A 24,119-nucleotide genomic window follows, 5' to 3' on the forward strand; every position below is an offset into this window, starting at 1 on the left:
GATTTGCTACTCGTTCTTTAGTTTGCAAGCATTTTAAAGCAGCGGCTTGTCACATTTCTGACTCAGTAAATTTCCTCGGTGCGGTCGCTATCTGATTATTTTCTGCCTGATCGCTCGCGGGTGTGCTCAGTTCCGATACATTTGTTCTCGCTGCGCGCAAGTCTTGAAACGTAGCTGTTTTGTACGTTGTAATACCTTGTAGCAAATATGTATTACCGCTGTTAACTCGCTTACTCTTGTATACCGTCACGAAATATTCAGCTTCGACCATTCGTGCGCTATCGGTGTAGTCCGGCATTCATTGCGCGTATATGGTGCGCAATGAATATATTCGAGCATGCGTCCATTCACTCATTGACACGTTGGCGATAGAGTGGGCGTAAGATTCCGTGCAAGTTGGGATAGACGTGTGTTGATATTGTTCGCGAAACTTACTATGACCGGGCGCGGCGCTACTCCCTTTGTCATTGTTTAACAAGTGGTACTCACTCTTGCCGATGTTCCGGGGCTGAAGCACGTTCTTTGAAGGTTAGCGGTACAACGCTGTCGGATGAGCACAATTCTGCATCCTCGACGAAAGCCGCACATCTCGGAGTGACGGTAACACGTACGGACATTTGCAGCCGCAGTCCGTTAAACTTGGCCACACAGATTCATTCCGTTCCTTAATATGGCAGTCACTATGTTTGCAGCCAACTACTGCACACGTCTTCAATCCACATGATTCAATCCAGCATGAGTGGAGCACAGTGTGTTAGCGGAAACTCAGTTGTATTTCCTACAGATGATCGTACAGAAGCAAGGTAGAAGCTGTAGTGGTTTCGTATTCGTGCGCCGTCGCTGAGGCCACGTGCGGGGTGCCGCCGAAAGCGCCATCTCGTTCCTCTAGAACAAACTGCCCCGCGAAAAGGGTCAACACAGGGCGTTTATCTACATGCGCGGAATTTTTAAAAATTGTCTGCGACAGATAGCACAGCTGTAATTCTTTAACAAAATATCTCGTTGAGGTGGAAATTACTTACACGGGAAATCAAATGCGTCATCGATCAATTAACAAAATGTCGCTAATTACGTTTCTGGCTAAATATATTACAGCGCATATTACAATATATGAATTTTTGAGTTTGCAAGCAGCATCGACCTCGAACGAATTGTGGGGATAGCTCCGCGTTCGAGTTATGTGCCGCAGACATGCGGTAAAGATGCGTCGTTGTTCCGCTTACTACTTATGAAAACCGTGCCACATGGGGTGAAGCACAAACGTGAATGGAACCCCGATGCATTCTGTCGGACACGTTGAAAATTAATATTTCGAAACTGTTGCCGTGCCGAGATTCGTTCCAAGTGGATAAGCCTTGCGAACTCACCGGCTAAAATTGGTAAATTGCACTACGTGCCGGAAACTAAATAATTAAATACGTAAGCAGCACAATTATGTTAATTACTCAATCAAGCTTAATTATTTAGAGCAGGAGTAATGTTTGTCCACCTCACCGACTAATTTAGTTCGTCGGTTAAAATTCTGGTACCTGCCACAGATGATTTTAAAGTTGTTGTTGTTGTTGTTGTTGTTGTTGTTGTTGTTGTTGTTGTTGTTGTTGTTGTTTGAAGCTAAAAAAAGCGCGTGAGTATAAGCCAAGTAGAAACAAATAGGACTATCGTAAAGGGCATACAGTTTCCTGACTTGTTTCAAGTGGGCGTGCCATGCATGCGAACTAAAATAGCTCGTGAGTTAAAACACCTACCTTTAGGCGAAGAGCTAAACAGGCAATTATTTTTTGCTGAGCTGCTGTGTGCTGTAGTATCTCATGCAAGTGATGTGCACCTCTTCAAGTAGTCTCAGGCAGCAAAATACCCGTCTTCACCAGAGCAGATTCGTTGATATCCTAGGTGTTCGGGATTTTAAGTGAAAGGCCTAGCGTACGTTATTGCGTCGTGAACCACTGAATAAATTCATAACGCTGCACAAAGCCAGGCGCGTATACCACTCATGCCCCGATCTAGACTGGTGCTCTCACGCCAAGGAAAGCGAGCAGCGATGTCCATCTCATTCTTCATGGCTTTGAATGAACGACGTCCTGCAGGATCCCGGGTACACGAGGCAACCACAGATGCGGCCGCGCGCAAGGACACCCATCACTTCACAGGGAGACTGTTCGTGCGGAATTTGTGAGCGCTGTGTCGTTATCCTAAATTTTCACGACACACCCATTTCTCGTACGCCAGACCTTTCAGCGTTGCCAGTGATTATTGAAACAAGACAGATAAGTTCGCAGGAAGATCGAGGCTTGAAGTGATTATTGAATCATTCGTACTGATTGTCCTGGTTATAGATAAACCAAGTTCGTCATTCGAGTTACTTGCGCTCGACACTATAGTAGACCTGATGAGTTCTTCCTGACTCTGATCCCGTCTTGTTTGCAGATCTCACGCGAATTATGAAGGAAGTCGGCAACTACGACAAACTACTTGAAACTTGGCTGGCATGGCACAACGCTGTAGGTCCTGCTATAAAAGAGTACTTTATTCCGTACATCACGCTAGCCAATGAAGGAGCGTCCCTAGACGGTGAGTACATGCGATCCTTACGCTTTCTTTTCACTTTGAAATAATGAAGTTTTCAGTTTGACTTCACTTTCATAACAATCCCAATTGCTATATCTAGATACTTCTATGCGCTTCCAACAAAAAGGCTTCATCTTATGCAACAAGTTGAAAGCGACAAAACAATAGTCAATTCTGTCTACAACACCATTCATTTGCGCGGACAATCCTGGACAACCTGACCTGAGCACCACCATCGGTGCCAACCTTGGCCAGCAGTGCTTTCTTAGTGTTCAGATAGGGTAAACTTATTTGACAAAAGACATTACTTGGCACCTTAATCTTCCTTCCAGTGGAGACTAAACTACGTGTGATTAGAGCCGAAGAATATTTTTCTTTTCATTTTTGATTATTTACTGCGGTTTCTCTTACGGACCTCCAGTTTGGTTAAACCTGCTCCACCAGAGAGAGAGTATAATCCAAAATCGTGCTGAGGACGGTGTGGTCCTGTAATTAGTGAGTCAAAGCCAGCCCATCAAATAATTGAATGGCGATAAAGATTAACTCGTTATTTCTTGGCTCTTGGCTTCGCGGTGGTACATATTCTTGCTGAATTAAATTGTCATTGTATTCAGTACTAGTGCATACCTGGGCTCTGCATAGGACTGCAGGGAAGCGGTCTTGCCGGTAGAGCTGCGATAAACGCCGTAAATGAAGGCATACTTCTCTTGCGATTCTCCGGTCCCGGTAGTAACCGTCTCGTCAATGCGACTATGCAAAACGCGATAAATACAGCACTAGTCTGCACCAAGCAGCCGCCATAGACGTCTTCACAGGCTTACTTAGTATACTATTATGCCTTTTCGAATGCCGCAGCACTTCCCTCCATCAAGATAATTCACCTATTTTCGCAGTCGGTGACTGTGCCTGGCCTTGCCAAATGATAGGCGCATCTGCTCCGACATGGGCAATCTCCCAATTGTGGTATATAGTTGTGACATAGGTGAAACGGTAACCGAACTATGATGCGAGAGAACGGCAGGCGTTTACTAATACTCTCAGCTAGACAAGTGGCCGCTATCTGAAGGGGCCTTACTCAGATTTCGGCCGCCGCACTCACTCCTATCTACTTGCAAGAGTAATTTGTACATTACCTTCCTCCCTGCGCAGCACGGGCTTGACTCGACGCTGTGATTGGTCCACCTGTGAAGTGAAAATATTTATTCAAGCGGCTATATCCTCATCGTCATTCTTCATAAAATTATTTCGCTCACCTTCTCTTCTACTTTTTTTTTTTCTGATGCAAAGTAGCAGCCTAGGTAGGTTAGCATTAGATGGACTTTTCTGCTGCTTCCTAATTCATTTTTTTTTTCACTTTCTCTCTCGTTGTCCTGGCTACTTAGTGCACTGTTAACTCCATTGGTTGCTACACTCCTGGGCTAAACATTAGCGTACATTAGCCGGTATATTTTAGTTTCGTAGTCATTTAACTCAGTTCGAGCAGATAAAATGTATCATTTAATTCAAAGCAAATGTCTTTTGCCACGCTAAAGAAACCGCCCATAACATACATAAGTTCATCGAAGCAAACGCTTAAAATAATGTCAGCTGCCCGTATTCTGATATGCATGCAAAAATAATGGCTGCTTGTGCTGGTTGGTACAACATTCAGGGAAAAAGATACCCTTTAGTGCGCAAAAACATGGAATTAAGGAAGTCACCTATCGCCCTCTTCGTTCCTTCCACGTTTTGTGCGCTAAAAACTATTTCTTCCTTGTCTAAAAGAAAGCATGCAATAACTCAGGCACAGATTAGCAAGTAATCACTCGAGTCACGGATATATGACCCTGAAGAGAGAATATGACCCTGAAGAGAGACCGTAACGGCATTGTGTGTCTGCATTTCGCCGGTAAATTAGTGAAATTACTCGAATACATAGTGGAGAGAGCGAAAAAGCGAGGAGAGGAAAGGCGGGGAGGTCAATCGGACGGGCGTCCGGTTTGGTACATTAGGCATTAGGGGAATGAGGAATGGAAAGAGGAACGAGGGACAGGGTGAACACTATTCGTGCGCGCTGCAATTTAAGTATACGTAGGAAACCTCTCAGACGTTTGACGCGCAAACGTGGCACTGTCGCTCTCATTTCGTAGAAGTTTGCTGTACCAGCCGCGGTGTCTCCGTGGCTATACGGGGTTGAGCTGCTAAGCACGAGGTCGCAGGATCAAATCCCGGCCGCGGTGGCCGCATCTCGATGGGGGCGAAATGCAAAACAAAAAAAAAAACGCCTGTGTGTTTTGTGCATTTGGAGCCCGTTAAAGATCCCCTGGTGGTCAAAATTAATCTGGACTCCCCCCTCACTACGGCGTGCCGCGCAATCAAATCGTGGTCTTGGCACGTAAGACGCCAGAATTCAATTTAAGTTTGATGTTACACGATGGTCGCTTCCGGAGTCACTGTTATTTTATGCCGCGAACTGTTCGTTTTGTGTGCCGAATCGCAGGTTACGACAACCTCAAGAGCGCCTGGCTCAGCGATTATGAGACAGAAAACATGACTGAGATAGTAGATAAACTATGGGAAGAGCTCTCTCCTCTTTACAAAAAGTTGCACGCTTACGTGCGAATGAGGCTCAGGGAGATCTACCCAGGACGCCTGCCTCAAGACGGCACCATACCAGCCCATCTCTTAGGTAAGTGCTTATAGAAGTCGTTCATTGTGCAGACGTGTTAATCTATAAACCTTAGGCTTTGCCTCACAACAGAGATACGCTTCACAAGCACGTTGCTTAAATATATGTTTGTAAATTGACCATAAGTACCAGACCCAACATTCGAGGTCTGTATGAATTGAGAAAGTTCCAGATGATCTGCCACGGTGAATCAGTGGCTATGGCCCTTGATGTGCCGCTGTGTACAAATTCAGTGGTTCGATTACAGTCATCACACTTCTAGAAATTCAAAAACGCTTGTATACTAAGCGCTTGGTGTGCATTAAAGAAAGAAAGAAGCAGGTAATCCAAATTATTCCTGGACAATTCTACGTACCATCTTTCATAGCCACTGTGTTTCCCTGGGATGTTAAACTGAACCAAGTAATCGAGCTCCCAATCCTTCAGTCCGCATGACGTCCATGACCCAACGGCGAAAGATTAAGATGGCAATAATAGTTTCCCAATGCGTCCATCAGAGTACTTAAGTATCAGTTAAAGGGAAGCTGAAGAGTCTGTCGAATTCAATAAGACGCTCATATACGGATACGGGAACCTTATAAACCATGTAGGTAAAATTAGGGGTTTTTTTTTTCAATTAGGAGCGACGTAATCGTCGGTTGAAATTGCGCTGTAGCTCCGCCCTCCGTCGCATGCCGCGCGCTGCTGCTGACGCTGACGATGCGAGCGGAGACCGGAAATCGTGGTGTTGTGACGTCAACTCTTGTGTTTCGTTCCTTCGCAGCGTCCGCGACCGTGCCTGACCGCGCTTGTTTCTGCGTGCGTTCCATCGTAATCTGCTTCGATCGACCCGGCATTCCTTTGTTGGTGCGTCTGCGTGTATGTAGAGTGGTAGTCAACGTGCGTGGTAGTCAACGTGAGTGGTAATCAACGTGAGTGGTAATCAACGTGAGTGGTAGTCAACGTGGTAGTCAACAGATGAAGGTCACTACACGTACTGCATGAACCGGGAAGCTTTTCACGCGTTTAAGCCGTTTTTGTAGATTGCCGACAGCTTTGGACAGCGCACAAATGCCGACGATCGCATCCCCGCTTACGTTCCACGAGTAGGCATGCAGGAACACAACACTACAGTTGTTTGACCGGAAACGAGCTCACTAGATCGGCGTAAGATCGGCGAGATCACTAGATCGCTTTGCAAAAAACATACTCACCAAAGAGCATTTCCAACATGAGGAGATCCCAAGACTTTGCTTTCGTTCGCGTCGAAAGCACTGCTCGCACCAGCATCGTTTGCTTCTTCGAGAGGCCGGCTCTTCGCAATCGGCTCGTACATGTAGGGAGTAACGCCGAACTCCTCAGAAAAACGCAGTCTCTCTAAATTTTCCGTTACCGTCTCAGAAAAACAGCACCAAACTACCTGGCACCGCGCTTCATGTGTAGCGGCAGCGGTCGGTTACTAGAGTTGACGTCACGAGGCGCCCGACCAATCACAGGCGGAAACGAGACGCGCGAGCTGGGCGTGTCCGCTGCTGCAGTTTTCGTCGAAATAAAATATATTTGCGCTTTCTTTCGCTCAATTTCGATATGATATTCGAATTCGGAGGGTTGAAAACCATTATGTACAGATGTTCACTCATTTTTTCTGGAAAACCTTTCAGCTTCCCTTTAAGCGACTTCGCTATCATCTTAGTCATCAATCAATCCCGGTTTGGACGTCGATCTCCGGGCAACGGGGAAACCAGCATCCGACTTTGCCACTGATTGGGATCTAGGCCCCTATTTCCGCCCTGGGCGAATACTTATCCTGAACAAACACGTGATTTTGAACTTGCAAAAGGGGTGTGAGCGAGACACAAAGAACGCGCACACAAGGAAATGGCGGTAGACACGGATAATAAAAAGAAACTGACATTGATGCACGATTCTTGGGAGGAGTAGAAGTTGCGCATGCGTCGGCGCTTTTCGAGCGGTAATGTGCTTTCGAGGTGTTATCTATGCACATGTCTTGGGAAGAGTTGATGCGCATGCCTCGGATGTTATGTGCAGCAATGTCAATTCCAATGAAGTACAGTTGAAAGTCCAGCGTCCGTCCGTGTCTAATGCCTTTTCCTTGTGTGCGCGTGCTTTGTGTTTCGCTGGCACCAACCTTCTTCAAGTCGATCATGCAGCAACTGACCCAAGAGCTTGCGCTAATACGTGCTTTTACCTTAACAGGCAATCGTCAGCGAGGCTACATTATTCGAGGTGCAACAACACCACCAAGGCACCTCAATGGAGAGGGGAATAAATCTATAACTAAAGCAGCACCGTTAACATTAGCGTATAGAGCAAATCACGTCTTACTGGATTACTAATGTATTATTTTTTAGCTTTCTGTGTAACACACGTTACCAACAATAATACATTCAAGTGATAGCAACAGACAACTTCTATACAAAGTGAATCATACTGCGCGCTACATACTCGGAAAGATAACATGAACAACATCCATTTTTAAATATTCACTCGCCATCATGTTCTCTTTCTTTTTCGTCAGGTCATCTTACAGTCTACTTCAGTTACGTCAGGCTACAGTCTACTTTAAGGAAACGAATGAAAGAAATGATACTGCGTAATAAAATACAAATAACGCAAAACTCTATTTCATCACGACTTCAGAATAGCTGCTTCCATGGCGAACAAGAGTTGCTCTTAGCGCATTCTTTTCCGGAGCTATTGATGTTTGCTAGCTGCTCATCACTGACTTCTTTTTTTATTCCTGATGTGCAGGAAACATGTGGGCGCAAGAATGGGGCACACTTTACCCTCACCTCACAACGGAAGAGAAACCCCTCGACATCTCGAAGACAATGGTGGAGCAGGTCGGTACAAGCCCTGCGTTTTGTGTAGCACAATATCGTGTCGACTTTGCCTTTGCCTGTGCCCATAACACTGCAGTATGACGACATACTTCTCGAAAAGAATTATGCTAAGTTCGCTTGGTAAGCTGCACATATGGAATGCTACAGATCTTAGCCTTACAGTGAGCAGAGCCCGGGTAAGCCAGAAAAGACGCCCGAATGCTGTTTGATGTTTTCGCGCTACCGTATCGTGTTGTCGATACGTTTAGCCAGTGTGTTCTTGGGGCTGCATTGTTAATAGTTTATCGATAAACAGTTGTATTGTATCTGAACCCGAAGATTCAGCCGAGTGACTTTTGAGAAATGCGCATTTCAGTTTCTATTAGCTAGTCCCAACTGGACGATAGGCCATTTACACAAGCAAAGCTCTTGAGGGCCTGGCCTCACAGTTCATCAACCCAGAAAACCATTCGAGTGCTTCTTCAGTACTTGAAGGCAACAGACTTGAGTGCCCGACTGTCGACATGCTGCACCTAGCTTACTGCATGTGAGAGTGCGATATAGACTCATATGTTCTCTCTCTGTCTGTTTCTTTGACTCCCCCATCCCCCTCCCCACGTGTAGGCTAGCAAACTGGACTCAGTCTCGTTAAGTTCCCTTCCTCCCTTCTATCTCTCTGTTTAGCTAGTCCGCATACATCTGATATGTTCAAATTAAGAATATACATCGCTATATCGTGGCACATACCGAGTATCCAACAACAAAACGCCTACCGCTGATGCGCCTGCTCCGGCCACTACATGTTGATTTGTGTTTGTTACAATAATCTAGGCTGGCTGAAAGCTCGTTGTCACCGTGGTATAGTGCATGACGCCGCACATAGCTCACACAGCATGGCCGATTCCTCCGGAGCAGATCTTGCGGAATACCCAATTTACCGAAAATCCACATTGGCCCAGTTTTCAGGATTTATAAATCTAATCTCAAATTGGCACTGACTATGGGGAAAAGTTGAGGTGGGTGCCGTTGCTGAGAAGTTAAATTAATCCGAGAGTGACGTCTCGGATCGCGCTCATGTATCCGCAGATCATAATGTGTCACAATGAAAACACGATGCTCCACACTGAATGTCAGTTGAAGTTTTCGCGTGCAAGAGATATCTGCTTAGAGTTTGGCGTTGAATCAACGCCTCCGCATCAGTGCAGCAGAACGGGGTGCGGCGTTCATACAAAGACGACCACTACAAAACAGGTCACGCATCCAATGAACACGCGAAAAAGTAATTCCTGCTGCTGCGAATTATAAAACCCGCTCCAGGTCGTGTATTGGAAGTCAGCGCTAATGTCTGTTTAAGACCTCTATAGATGCTCGGTTGCTCATAAAGAGCCCGATAAAGGAATTTTATCCGTTTTGTGACTACTATGTCGTGTACTCGCGATCACTCACCACGGTTAACACTTTCTACAGAGACGAGATCTCGACATGCGCTGTTGGCGGGCCCGAAAATCTATCCAGTCAGCTCCCTCATTGCCGCTTCCAGTGATGACGCTGCACTGCGGATCGCTTCTGAATGTATTCACTCACTTGGTTTCGCCCATTTTGCAGAAATGGAATGCCACGATGATGTTCCGCGCGGCCGACGACTTCTTCGCGAGCTTAGGCCTCGACAAGATGACGGACACGTTTTGGAAGAAGTCCATCATCACAAAGCCGACCGACAGGGACATTCAGTGCCACGCATCCGCCTGGAACATGTATGACGGCGACGATTTCAGGTACGAAGCCGCACCCTTTATAGCTACGTCTATTGCTGGGATGGGCAAGTATCAGCGCGTGTCTGAGAGCGAAGCGCCGTGTGAACATACGCGCCTCCGACATGAAACATGCTGACGATGTACAATAATAAAGATGGTGAATTGGTTGCACGGTTACTGAAGGACGGGCAAGTTAGTATAGATTCAAAGCTTACTTGGGTTGCTTCACGGAACTCAGGCAACACTCGGGACACGTGAGGGGAGGAGAAAAAAAAGAGAGAGTGAAGGAATGTTAACCAGGAAAGCATTTTGTTGGTTACCCTATAGCTAGGGGAGAGAAGCAAGCGAGCACGTTATGGCCTATGGGCGTGCTAAAGTCTATTGCTTGTAGCTTGTCTATTGCATGTAGATTTTCCAAGCATTACGCGCATTTATTTTCGGTGTCCTCGAGAACGAAATATGACATCACGTATAAAATTGCAGGAAATGGCATGGTTTACGTAATGGGCCACATGCGTGCAAAGCTTTAAGATGTGTAGTTTAACTGCGGACATTTAAAACTTGATCCAGCTCGAAAAGAATCAGCTTCGCCGAAAATTCGGCTCTATAGGTCGTAGAAGTGTGCTAATTTCTTCTTCTTTTTCTTTTCTTTGTTCTTCTATTTTTTTTTTTTTTTTTTTTTTGCTGTGTGTTGCATCGTGGTGCATTCTTTTTTCCATCATGGCTCTGCATAGCTTCGCTCGGAAGATATCTCATTGAAACCTGTGCTACGTATAAATTTCCACGGGTATGCAGTAAAGCTACGTTGCTTATCGCTGCAATGACCATATATAGCAATGCTTCCCTGCCTTCTCTGAAAGCGCACTGTTTCCAATGCGAACTGAAGAAGCAAAACAAAAAGAAAACAACAACAAAACAAATTGTAATTCTTGACAAAACAATAGCCGTCGAGAAGAGTTGCACTAAAGTCGTATCTTTTGTGGGAAGCTGCGACGACATTAGAAAATCTAGGCATAGCCTTTGAGATTTGGCGGCGGTTTTGCGGAAAGATCGATTCGGACTTCGTTCGTACTTGATACAGTAACCATGGGTAAGCTACGCCGCCACATCAGCCCTTTGCTTCGAAAGAAATCTTGGTAGCAAACCGGACGCTCGTCTGGTTGACCTCCCTGCCTTTCCTCTCTTTGCTATCTCTCTCTATCTCTCTCTTGGAAACAAGAATGTTTCCTTTCACACATTGTTGAGGCACGAGACTTCTTGAAGTGCCTTAGTTACATTTTATATAATTTCTGCAGCTGTGCGAGTTGTTCATAATTTTTTTAGACGATTACACTGCTACAAATTTATTTAGTTTATGTTTGAGTACCTGTTCGGTGTCTATTTTCATATTGGAGTGTTCGCGCTTGAGTTTTACTGCTATTGCGCGCAGTTTAGAGTGATTGTACTCCACAAGGAAGGAGGAGGTGGGTGAGAGGGAGAGTAGGAGAGGAACAAGCTCACCATGATGCGATGGGGGCGACTGCGCCACACAAACGCGACCATTTGAGTACAGACAACTGGACGAAAACCCATTGGGGTCTTGTCATTAGTACTTAGAGCTCTTCACAGATATGAACAATGCTTTGTATAGGGCAATAGATACCTAGTATAGAAAAATTGTCGAGCTTAGTGCGCAGTGCTCAACGCTGCATCAAAGCGAACAGCTACGTTGTTTTTTTAACAGCGCAGTCTCTACTAGTACGACTGAAGATATTGCCGCGGCTTTCCGATTCTAGGATCAAGATGTGCACCGACCCGAGCGCGGAGGACCTGCGCACTGTCCACCACGAGATGGGACACGTACAGTACTACATGCTGTACAAGCACTTGCATGTCCTGCTGCGCGAGGGAGCCAACGAAGGTTTGTCTCGTCTTGCACGTTTATCTTCCTGCATTGCGTCAGATTTAAAACTTCGCTGGCGTTTCTTTGTTTTCTGACAAGCACAGACTGACGTTTAAAAGCTCAGAACATTGATATACGAGCGTGAATCAGAAAGTCGTTGCCCCTATTTTTCTTTAGCTAAATTACGACTGTAAACGCGAAGTCAACTTATCCATTCCCACCGGTGGACCTTTCTTGGACCGGACCGGCCTTATCTGCCGATAGCTCCGTGGCACGGCGCTGCTGTCAGTTGTTTAAGATGGCGATTGTTCTTCACACGTCCACGGCGTATCAGCAACGAAGTGTGATTCGTTTTCTATGGAGCAAGGGACGAACGCCCATCGAAATCCACAGGGAAATGCAGCCCACGTAAGGGCAAAGGTGTCTCGCTTTAAGAAGTGTGAGGTGGTTGTTTTGCGAGTTGTGTTGTGAGAAAAGGCCGTGAAGACTTGCACGACAATGGGCTTCCGGGAAGCCGCGTGCGTCACTGACTGACGACAGGGGCATCTCAAGTTTAGTGCTGCGACGCGGCAAATTTCTGAACCGGTGTGGGGACTATGTGGAATAATAGTGTAAGGTACGTAGAATAGTACATTATATTTGTAATTACCTGTATGTACCTTATTTTGACTAATAAAGAAGAGGGGACATACTTTCTGATTCGCCCTCGTAGCTGGCACTTCAATGCGTATAGTATAACGCAATGGCAAACACGATACTGCACCCTCGCGATGTATTGTCGTCGTTTAAGATATTAGGTCTACAGATGAAAGATCTGCAAAATCGTGAAGTACGTACAGGGCAGTACCTTTGCCATTTAAGTCTGTTTCGCGTGCCTCGTTAGCGTCACACTTTACGTACGTTACCCCTTCTACTCAACATTAAAGGCATTGTTAATATACTGATTTGGCGCATCGAGAGGCAGCGACATTAGCTATTTTATTAGACCATCTGATCTCCCGCGCCTTTACGTTGGAGTAGATTTTGGTTGTGTGCAGATAAGTTCACCATTGTCACCTGCCATCTACCTCGCTCCTTCCCCGCCTCTACACTTATCTTTACCTCGGTCAGGAGCAGCACGCCAGAGACAAGCTCTTCCGGCAACATATATCCCTTTCTATCCGTTAAAACATCTATCTATCTATCTATCTATCTATCTATCTATCTATCTATCTATCTATCTATCTATCTATCTATCTATCTATCTATCTATCTATCTATCTATCTATCTATCTATCTATCTATCTATCTATCTATCTATCTAATCTTTTGACTTTCTCAAGTTTCAAGAGGACCTAACTGAAAGCAAGTTTGACTTTACGAATCGAAAATAGCTGAACTCAGTACCTCGGCTATATCCCCGAGTGATAAGCGCTAGTAATTTTTTTTTTTTTTTTTGTAAAATCGAGTTAATAATGTGCCGTAAGAGTGAGCGGAACATCCGCTTTCAAATTTGGTTCATGCATAGCGATGAAGGCCGTCGTTCGCAGTAAAAATAATTATTTTCATTTGGAAAGAAAGAGATGCTGATCCAATGCAACCTCCTGCAATATGCTCATTTCTTTGTTCTGTTCAGGCTAACCTACTCTTGTCAAATATATGAACAACAGAGCGAGCCACTACGGCCAGGAGCGCCACCTTAAGCTACCTAGCAGAACAATATAGCCACGTAACCACCACGGCGAGTGGATAGTGCAATGAAGAACGATAGAAAAAAGAGAAAGAGACAGGTTGACGTCTCTTCATTCATCAATACGCGAACGCAAGAAAAGGCAGAAGAGCAGCAGAAAATATAGTGAAGTAATAAATATACGGGTCCGTCTATGTCGTAAGCATTTTTAGAATGAAAAGAAATAGCAGGTACGCCCACACCTGAAAGAACTGCGATTTCTGACGTAACTATTCCTCAAAGCAAGGCAAAATTCGTGGAGTTAGGAAAAAGCAACTGTAGTAATATTATACATTCCTTTAATCTGTTTGCTCACAAGAGGTCCTGACAGTATAATCTGATAAACCGAAACGTCTGGGTCTTTTTGACTATGACTCGGGTTTGATGACGCGCCATCAGAAGTGTTCCCTAAGGGTACCGCAAAATATTCCTCTTCGGAGGTTGAGCGACTGCTTCATTAAGGTAGATCATAAAGTGAAAATACGTGCGTAACTTTTCATTATGTGCAGGTTTCCACGAAGCTGTCGGAGACCTGATAGGCCTGTCGGTTGCCACCAAATCGCATTACGAGAAGCTGAACTTGATGAAATCAACGGATAAATACAGTGAGTAGTCGTTCTCACTGCTTCTATTGGCTGAACGTCCATGTTCAATCCTGGTTTCACAGAAGTGCGGCGTCCGTCGGTCCTTGGCTGCGATTTCGTAGCCACGCCTTACGCTCGATTCTATGCGACTTTAATCATCCACCGCTCACGCCCGGCCGATCCCGTCGATAACGCGGGCTGAGCGTTGCTCTTGCCACTGACGAAGTGAGACGAACACGAAAAGGAATAGCATCGGAAAAGGCATCGCTACGAAATCGCAGCCCACGTGTTCACGTAGAGCTCTCTGTTCTGTCATCGTTCTCGTTCTGCCTTGTGTTTTGTAATATCCCTTCGCGAGTACGGCGCTCATCGCAGAACAAGCGCAACAGCACGCCAGCTTCGCCTTCTTTTGATGTCTATCTGCTGTCTCCAGATCCCATCGACATCTTGCTCATGTCGGCGCTCAACAAAATTGCCTTCTTGCCATTCGGATACCTACTGGACAAGTGGCGGTGGAGCATCTTCACTGGGGAGACGCCGTTCGACAAGATGAACGAGAAGTTTTGGGAGTACAGGTACGTCTGCCGGACATTACTTCTCAAAGCCGTCTCTGCGCAACAAGGCTCGGTGAGAAATTACGCCAGCCACGTTTGACAGACCGCCAAGACGATGGCACAGGTGGCACAAAATGGCGAAGTGTTCTTATAAACGCGAAGCAGCCATTCAATGTAACCTGTTTTTTTACAATCGCTGTTGCATTTGATTGCTTCTTTTTAAATTTTTACTCCTAACAACCATTCGGAGAGCCCATCAGGCGCTAAGCGCGGAGTTGAGTTCGAAGTAACTTTCTTGTCATTTTTCAGCAGAGGCCATCCGCAGAGAACAAACGCTAACGCACCTGCAAACCCTTCGTCCGCGACGGTCTAAATAGTCGACACTTGGTTTATTTGTTTTTATGCAGGGTGTTTCAGCTAACTTTAGCCAGAGTTTAAAAATTGCTCACTTTTGTATGTAGTGTGTCTTGAGTAATTAGATAATTACTCAAGATTAATTAACCAACTTCTCAAGCAACGAAGCTAGGAAATAAATTCCAATTAGAAAGTTGCGGAGCGGTTTGCAAAACGTCCGAATAAACATTTTCTGTCTTTCTATCTATTACGTATGAGTGTTTTTCAGCTTACTGCGGATGCCCGCGAAATACATAAAAAGCACCACGTGGCATGCCCGCTTGCGCGTCGTGATTGCACTGCTCCCAAGCGTTCCGCGCACAAACGAACATGACATTTAGCCGGGTGCGCTAACGCTGCGTCTGCTTATCGCTATCATGAAACGCCGCGAGGGAAGCACATCGCTGGCGTAAATCGCACAGCCAACGCCTTCGTCACTGCCCTGTCGCGTTTTAAGAGGCAGCGTGTCCTGCTAGATGCTTTGTTCGTTTGTACGCGGACAGTTTGGGAGCGCTGCAATCATGTCGAGCAAGCGGGCACGTCACGTGGTAATATTTTTTTTTTTGTATTTCGCGGGCAACCACAGTAAGCTAAAAAACACTAATACTCAATAGATAGCGCGCTCTGCAACTTTCTAATTCGAACTTCTTGCCTAGCTTCGATGCTTCAAAAGTTGGTTAATTTGTCTTGACTAATTATTTATTTACGCAAAATACAAGCAATAATGTGACACACTGCATACAAAAGTGAGCAACATGCATTTGGTCGCGTGGCATCGGCATACTTTTAAGCTCTGGCTAGGGTTAGATGAAACATCCTGTATGAAGTTTAGCGTCCGAAAGTAGCGCTGGGCATATGAGACAAGCTGTTCGTGGAATTCCGGCTAATTCAAGCCGCCTATATGGTTCTTTGACGTGGTCATATATCTAAGTATACGAGTGTTTATGCATTTCACCGCCAGTGAAATGCGGCGACCGCGGCCTATAGAATCGAACCCGCGACCTCGTTCACAGCAGTAGAACACCGTATCCACTGAGCCAACGCGGCCGGTTAGAAACGTAGTATGAGTACAGACAAAATACACAAACAAGTAGAAGTGCTCACGCTTTAGTGTCCACCTTTGAGGGTAGTTTGAACAAACTGCTCTGGCTTTGCTCACGTGGTTATTGAGCGCTACATTTATTATTGGTTTATGTAAGGACAGAATATATTACTGCCTCTCGTGCGCTGTGTGGACGAAAGCGAGCGCTAATTCCATAATAAAAATATATTTTAGCACACGTATGTTTGTAGCGCACGCCTTTCCAAAGCTCCGCAAAAAAGGAAAAAGAAAACAAGGCTAGGCAAGGACTTGTCATGAATTCAAAGCATCACACATCTCAATGCGCAGATTCTATTGCCTATATCACAACTGCCAGACTGTGTCACCATTTCATTTTGTCTATGTACTTCATTTAACGGAAAAATAAAAGCAACGAAACGTTATTCTTCTTTTTTTTTTTTGTCTGTGTGTGCGTTGCGATAAATACTAGCGCTTAATTTTGTCAGCCAGCTTCAGTGTAAGAGGCGTACCTTGCTATTAATTCTCGAACGTAAACTGACATTCGGACATTGATGAACAATCGGGAAACCCTTCTAGGCGCTACGGGAACACTCGCACAGGTTTGCAATATGCCTCAGGATCAGAAACACCAATGAAAATACCAATACTTCAAACGCATCATGTACACAAATCTCATGGCACGTTTTATTGAATATGTGCTGTACAATGCATAAATATGGCGCCAAGTGAACTAGTAAACAGAGTTACTAGGCCGACGCCTGCGTGAGCGTGTCGAAGCCGTGTTACCTCAGGCAACCGGTTCTCTTCCCTTGCCGTGTTTTACAGATACTCTCCGCACTACACAAATTTTTGAAGTGGCCACTCTTTCTATAGCAAAATTTTCTCGAAATAGTCCATAGAAGTGCACACGTGAAGTTCATATTTGTGGACGCAGCAAAAGCTTTCTGAAATAAAACAAATTTATAAGTTTAGGTGCTGAACAAACATTTAAAATATTAATATGTGCCTTTACTGGGGCTGAAAATTCCCGAAATGAGTAAGCGAGTTTCCAACTGCTCGCATGAATTGACGCCTGAAGCGGATAACGAGAATTTCTCTGCACTAAATTTTAGAATAATCGACAGAACGTTCGCAGAGTGGCTGTTTTGGGGATGCTATCATGAAAACTTTACTGACCGCAACGTTTCTTTCTTCATTTTTTTTTACCTTTTTTTTTGCAGGATAAAATACCAGGGCGTGTCGCCTCCCATTAAGCGTAACGAGTCCTTCTTTGATGGTGGAGCCAAATACCACGTGGCTCTTCAAGTTCCGTACCTGAGGTAAGCAAGCAGATCCGAAACAATCACTGGAAACGTCGGTTAAGTAGCGCATGACATCACGCATGCGAGTTGAGAGCTCGAAATAAAGGAGCAGGAAAAGTGGAACGAAGCAAAAAAATTAATAAATAAAAACTAATGAGAAAGTTCGACGCGACACACAAGGCATGAATCATGACTGCATACCACATAAAGTGAACGAGCAAGTTTGTCTTGGTATGCTTTTAGTTGCCCTCCATCAAAAAGAACTCATCTTCACTGAAGACAATGTGATTCGTGCCTTTGTATGTCGTTGTCGCCCTTTTTCATTAGTTTATTGTTTTTATTTCTTGCTTTGTACAGCTTTCGTTGCCCCCTTTTTTTATTTTTTTATTGTTTCAGCTCTGAGCACGCATTGATAGAAAACATGGACCGGCTTTGAACCGCCTCTAGTGAAAAACGTTGTCCGTATTTGAAAATAATGATAATAACAAACGTCTGCAACTCGACCAATAAAATCCATTTTTAGGCTAACTACACCGACCAATTAATGCATTTCCTGCAGCTTTGCATTGTATTAGGTGTCAAGCAGAAAGCTCTCCCGGCGTCGCGAACTGCCCTTTTGTTCGTCAGGCGCTGTCCGGGCGTATTACAGACATTTGGCGTTAAAACAAGTGCACATTTGTTCAGCTGTTCCCTGTTTCCTTTTATGTTAATATTCCGAAACAACACTCTGCAATTGTTTTAAGAAAATTGTGCACGCCGTGTCAAATGAATATATATACATATATATATTAACATTATATATAGAATATTATATATTATAATTGGCGCCATATGCCGTTGGTGTTGCATTCTAGATTAAAATTGAGGCACGGTGAAACCCCCTCTGCGGACCAATTGACAGAAACCTTCCGAATCAGAAATATAAAATCACAGCTTGATTTAGTTTGCTTAGAAAATGTAACGTTAACTGTGGGTTTATAATATACACATTGTGTTTCGCAAACAGTGATATGATTCTTTCTTTATTCTTTAGCCTCAGAGTATTCATTTACACGTCTCTGGCGCTGCCATAGATGCCCACGGAAAAAAGAAATGCGCTACGTTAATCTGTGCTCCGCTTCCGCCATTCTATTTTCGGGGGACACAGTTTGCTTGAATCACTTTGGTTTGCAATGACACTATACCAGTAATTCACGCCCGTCTGTGTGTTTCTTTTTTCCCCTATCTTCTTTTTAGATACTTTGTGGCATTCATCCTTCAGTTCCAGTTCCACGAGCATTTGTGCACAGTTACAAAGAAGATCGACGAGCAGCATCCATTTCACGAATGCGACATTTACTCAGAGAAAAGCGCTGGTGATATCCTCAAGTAAGAACGGCACTTCGCCCCCTAAAGTTTACAGCGATTTCGTTTCATTTCGCTCAATTTAGTTTCTTTATCACAGTGTCCCACAACCAGCAGCTGTTCGTCAGACTCCCCACCCCCTGCTTCGTCGGCCCTTGCTAGGAGCCCTAACAAGCAGGGACCTCACAAGTGACCTTATTGAAACCTTAGCAGGTCCGCTATGCCTCGCTGATCTTACGCCGGCGTGACGTGTACTGCCCGAGAAAGGAGACGCCTATATATAGAAAAAAGGAAGTCCGAAATTCAGATGCGCCAGAACAGTAATTGTCATGTTGATCAGACGCCAAGGAAGATTGCACAAGAGTTGCTTATGGCGATAACAGTGGCGTTGTTGTAAAACTGGAAGTAGCGTGCTTGTGCGTGCACAGGTGTCGTTTGCGAGTCGTGTAAAAGATAGTACTAAAGCTAGTGCCCCAGATTTTGTCTAACTTTCACCTGTACTAAAGCTGAACAAGCATTCGTAGAGAACCAAATTCGTAGAAACTATTCTGTCGTTTTTTTTATTTTTATTTTTTAAGTTTACGTTGGTTTGTGCGCTTTCTTCGTAGTTGTTCGTGGTCTATTGGTGTTCAAACCTTGTGCGTGTTCCTGGGGGGAGTGGGAGAATTTCAGTATTGCACGTAGCCGTACTCGAGCTTCTCGTTGAAGTGCTTTCGGTGATGTAGAGGAGAGGAGATTACGAATGAAAGGAACGGAAACAAAGAAAGGAAAAGCGCTGTAACGAGTAACTAATGTCTCAAACTACTTTTTTTTTTACTAGAATTATACAAAATGCAAATCCAACAATGCAAAATGTGAGTATTGAACGGCTCGGCTGCACAGTTGTTAACTCATAGCGATGAAGAGCGGAAATTCTGCTGCGTTGCACGATGTTCCGTTCAGACAGCTACGCTGCTTAACCAGTTCTGAAGCTTGGGCATTCTCTAAAGTTCGCGTTGTTTAGCTTATTACGGTCAATATTGTCCTAAGCTATATCAATTTTCCCTGCAGATGCTGGATTTTATACCTTAGCGTAATAGCAGCGTATGCACAAAGCATTATAAAGAATGCTTTCCATCGCGTGGAGTTCTGAGCCAATCGAGAATAGACAGTAGATTTCAGTTCTAACTTCCACAGACGCTTGGATAGTGCATTGATCTCTTGCCACTTTAACAAAACCTGTACCAAGCGTTGCATCAGAGCATACAATATTCATTACCCGCCGTGGTTACTTAGTGACTTTGGCGTTGCGCTGCTAAGCACGAGGTCGCGGAATCAAATCCCTGTCACGGCGGCCGCATTTCGATGGGGGCGAAGTACAACAACACCCGTGTACTTACATTTAGGTACACATTAAAAAAACCCAGGTGGTCAAAATTATTCCGGAGTCCACCGCTACGGCTACTCTTAAAATCAGGTCATGGTCCTGACGTGTAATACCACAAAATTTGGTATGTTTGATTTTAATGTCTTATAAAAAAAACAATCAAAGTAAACAGTTCAACAGGAAGGGCTGACAACGCTTTTTGCGGTGCGCCGGGCTTCGCAGCCAGTCCACCGCAATGAAATAAAAAAGCCTGCCTTGCCTTGAAAGTGCAACTGCTTTGAAATAATGCACCACCAAGCTGTGTCATGGCTTTGATTACTTGTGCGTTCTGATGCGCTCACAGACAGGGACTGTCACTGGGTCGTTCCAAGCCCTGGCCCGATGTCCTGGAGATCATGGCTGGTACGAGAGAGATGTCGGCCTCGTCCCTGAAGAAGTACTTCGCGCCGCTGGAGAAATGGCTCGACGAACGTATCAGCAAGGAACAGATCGGCTGGGACAAGGCCAACGGTGAGAACTAAGGCATGGTCTATAACAATCCGCATAGTGTTGTTACAAGTCATCGTAAAACTACTGCTTCATTCCGCTATTACACGCGCGCGTCAGTGATGTAGTGCGCAACAGCGCGAGGCTGTGCCTAATGAACCCTCGTGGCGCTGGTTTGACTCTGTCCAGCACCAGAGAAGTACTAAAGAAAGCTTCGACTGGGCCTAGTTCGTATGGCATCGTTCTGCTTGCTGCGCTATACTGTTATACAAATGACAAAAAACACAGCCTCATGGAGGCAGTGTGTGTTTGTTTTTTGTGCTTTCTACAACTGTATAGCGCAGCAAGCAGAACGATATTAAAGAACTATCAATGCAATTAGCATTCTTCGAGTGATTCACGCACTTTCCCTGGTGCTTCTTTGTCTCTATGTTTTTTTCTGTGACCGTTTTCGCACGAACTCGGGTTACTGAGTAGTCCGTATGATCTAATGCGCACAGCATTGGGCTGCTGCGCCGAGGGAACAGGGTTCGAAATCAACCGTCGGACCAACTTGAGTCATTGTGCACGCGTCACCTGGTTTGTGCCACTCTTTAATGAACCTCTCTGACATCAACTTGAGTCGCCGGACGTGTGCTACTAGCAAGAAAGTGTCACTCTTCATTGGACCCCTTTGACGCCAACTTGAGTAAATGGATATGTGCCATCTGCGTAAGTGCAGTTCTTCAATGACAAAGAAGATTCCTTAAAATTTTATCCAGTGCTCGGTGCAATTGAATCCGCGCCTCGCGCGCACTTCGTGGCGGCACCGCTAGATGGCGCAGAGTGTGCGGTGGGAAGTGCGAGAGAGGATCCCGGCTGCGTAAGCGTTTCGGCGTTGGCAGTGTGGTGTATCGCTGCGATTATTCAATGCCAATCACGTTAAGAGGAAGATTTACCTCGGGCCCAACACCGATGCAGCCCCCATTCAAACACACGTTAAACGCAGAAATGCTTTTTCTGAGGTAATCCAGTGGACCGATTTTATTGAAATTTGTTGCATTTGAGAGACAAAGTTACATTCTCGTGAAAGTTGAGTTGAAAGGAGAACTTTAATTTAGTATCTTAAGTGTTTTGCGAAAAAATTGCCGTAAATTGGTAAGCGTAAAATAAAATAGAAGCGCGAAGTTTACGAATACGTAGTAAATCTGCACCAAGAACAGATATCGCAGTTCTGTAAATTGCATGCGTTAGAGCATCCAAAGGGGCAAAATCTGATTTATTAATGTATATCTTACGTGAATTGGTTACAAAGCTTACAAGGGTTTTGTAAATGTCTTGTTCAGATATTATAGTGTACTTAAGATCCATGTATATTGCATATATTTTATCCGTTTTAGATGCACTATAAGATGAAATTTACATATTTGTGATATCATTTTTCATTTCTGAGTTACAGAACTGTAAACATGACACTTTCGTTCTTTATTTTTTGAAAATTTGTGATATTCAACAATCTTTATTAAAACATCGATAATATAAATCAACAGTCCGCTTCCAGCAGTCATAGAACTTCACTTTTTCTTTCAACGATAACAAATTTCATTACAATCGGTGCGGGTTTATCTCGAAAAAGTCATTCTTAGTTTTATATCTATTTGAATAGGCGGCATCGGAGTTGAGCCATTGCTAAAGCTTCCCATTAACGTTGACAGTTATCGTGAGGTGGGTTCTACCCTAATTCTTTATTCCGGTTATATATGAATAATATCAGTGACACATGGCCACTTTCAGTAGCGATCGAGCCCGATACGGGTCGAAATTCTCGACCTCAATTGGCTCCCTTCCTCAGCTTGCGCAAAGGAACGAAGTGCGACCGAGAAATTCGATCCCAATCGAGCTTGATCGCGATCGCAAATGTGCTATGTGACATCCGTATAATACCGATGTCACATGGTCACGTTTAATCGCGATAGGACCCGATCCCGATCGGATTCCGCGATCTCCATCGACACTGATCGCTGCTACGCATTCCAATGATCCAGACCGAGTTTGGGTGAGCTGAAGCGCACCAGTAGTGGTCGTTAGTGGGTCTCAAATCACTCCTTAAGTTTGTCTAATACGCTGCAAAAGATCGTAGTATAAACTGCCTGTTTCTTCTTTTTTTTAAATATTATTTGGTTTGTCATTGGGGGTAAGGCTATTATCGTCTGCTGATCGTCTGCGACTCTCACAACTACACGGTCGTCAGCAACGTCGTCGCCAATCTACCATCGCGACCAAGAGGCCCGATCGCGATGCACGGATCGCGGTTCTCTGGATCCGGTCGAGGGCGATCGCGATTGAAAGTGACCGCGGGGCGGCACATGACACGGATCGAGTTCCATACGGATCAGGCCCGATCGCGATCGAAAGTGACCGCGTGATTGTAGCTGGCATCCACTTTCAACGTTAGTGCATGGTCGCCGAATTCAGCAACTTCATTTTGAAGTTTAGCTAAAATTTTTTTTTCGGTAACGTTTTGTCGCAGAAGAACTAAAAGACTTCCTCCGAAGACGAAATTTGCTGCACCCGCTCTTAAATGTAGGTGCTTATCACGCTTCATAAGGAACCGGATTGCGAGAAGGCACTGAAAAAGCTTGTGCAATAAGTATGGCCCTGAAAACGATTCTCTGCAGCAAACGTACTTTGATCTGGCTCCAGAAGTGCTCCACAGTATGTTCTATAAAAGCGTGTTCTTGAACAGTATTAAACAAGTTGGTAGTTTGCACCACGTACGTCCGCGTCTTGTTCCTTGTTTTCCTCAATGTGACACGAAGCGCAACACAATCATGAAGGAGTGTCATAAAGCTGAAGCAACACAAATCTCCGAATGACCACAGTTTCAAAATAAAGGAGTCTTCAGCAATACGGTATGTCACTACGTATTTTGGATGCTAACCTCAATAACGTCGACATTCATGGTAGAAAGGATATTTTATCATAAAAATCTGCATATAATGCGTGGCGAGATTTGGGAACAGGAAAGAACAAAAACAAAAAGTTTCATCCGCGTGTAACACACTTAACGCAAATTCCGCGAAAACGTTCGTTTACATCGGCCTGCGCGCTTCAGTCATCCTAGTCCTCGGTCACGCTGCTTTCGAATAGTTCCCTGTCAACTCGTCCCAGAGACAGCCATCTTCGGTCCCGTCGAGTGCGTTCGAAATACCCCACAAGCGCGTCACACAAGGTCCTCCAAGATGCTCGCCCATGCGTCTGTAACCTACTTTCACAGACCCGCCGTACGTGGTTACTTAGGCGCTTTGGCGTTGCGCTATTGAGCATGAGGTCGAGGGATCATATCCCTGTCGCGGCGACCGAATATCGATAGGGGTGAAATGCAAAAAACGCCCGTGTACCGTGCATTGGGTGCACGTTAAAGAACCACAGGTGGTCTAAATTAATCCGGGTCTTCCATTACGGCGTGCCTGATAATCTAAATCGTGAATTTGGCACGTAAAATCTTTTAATTAAATAATTGACTTGCGCAGCATGGTTGGCGACGCCTGCTTCAGCCATCCGGTCGGTGTCACTCTGGCTTACCTGGTTGAATTATTGGCTGAATTTTTTTTAGTAGCTGCACATATCACGAGGGGGGAACTTGAGAT

At 44.9% G+C, this 24,119-nt stretch overlaps 1 protein-coding gene across 1 annotated transcript in view; it reads left to right on the plus strand.

Annotated features, from left to right (window-relative positions):
- LOC126530731 (angiotensin-converting enzyme-like) overlaps window positions 1-24,119 on the plus strand; it is an 80,036-nt gene that overhangs the window by 51,691 nt on the left and 4,226 nt on the right. Inside the window, exons 5-14 of the mRNA XM_050178010.3 lie at window positions 2,425-2,568; window positions 5,045-5,233; window positions 7,985-8,076; window positions 9,661-9,830; window positions 11,585-11,709; window positions 13,909-14,004; window positions 14,417-14,558; window positions 17,214-17,312; window positions 18,531-18,662; window positions 20,348-20,514. Of these exons, the coding sequence (XP_050033967.2) occupies window positions 2,425-2,568; window positions 5,045-5,233; window positions 7,985-8,076; window positions 9,661-9,830; window positions 11,585-11,709; window positions 13,909-14,004; window positions 14,417-14,558; window positions 17,214-17,312; window positions 18,531-18,662; window positions 20,348-20,514 (1,356 nt within the window). The remainder of the gene's footprint in view (window positions 1-2,424; window positions 2,569-5,044; window positions 5,234-7,984; window positions 8,077-9,660; window positions 9,831-11,584; window positions 11,710-13,908; window positions 14,005-14,416; window positions 14,559-17,213; window positions 17,313-18,530; window positions 18,663-20,347; window positions 20,515-24,119) is intronic.

This window comes from Dermacentor andersoni, chromosome 5 (assembly GCF_023375885.2).
Source record: "Dermacentor andersoni chromosome 5, qqDerAnde1_hic_scaffold, whole genome shotgun sequence".
NCBI classification, from domain to species: domain Eukaryota; kingdom Metazoa; phylum Arthropoda; class Arachnida; order Ixodida; family Ixodidae; genus Dermacentor; species Dermacentor andersoni.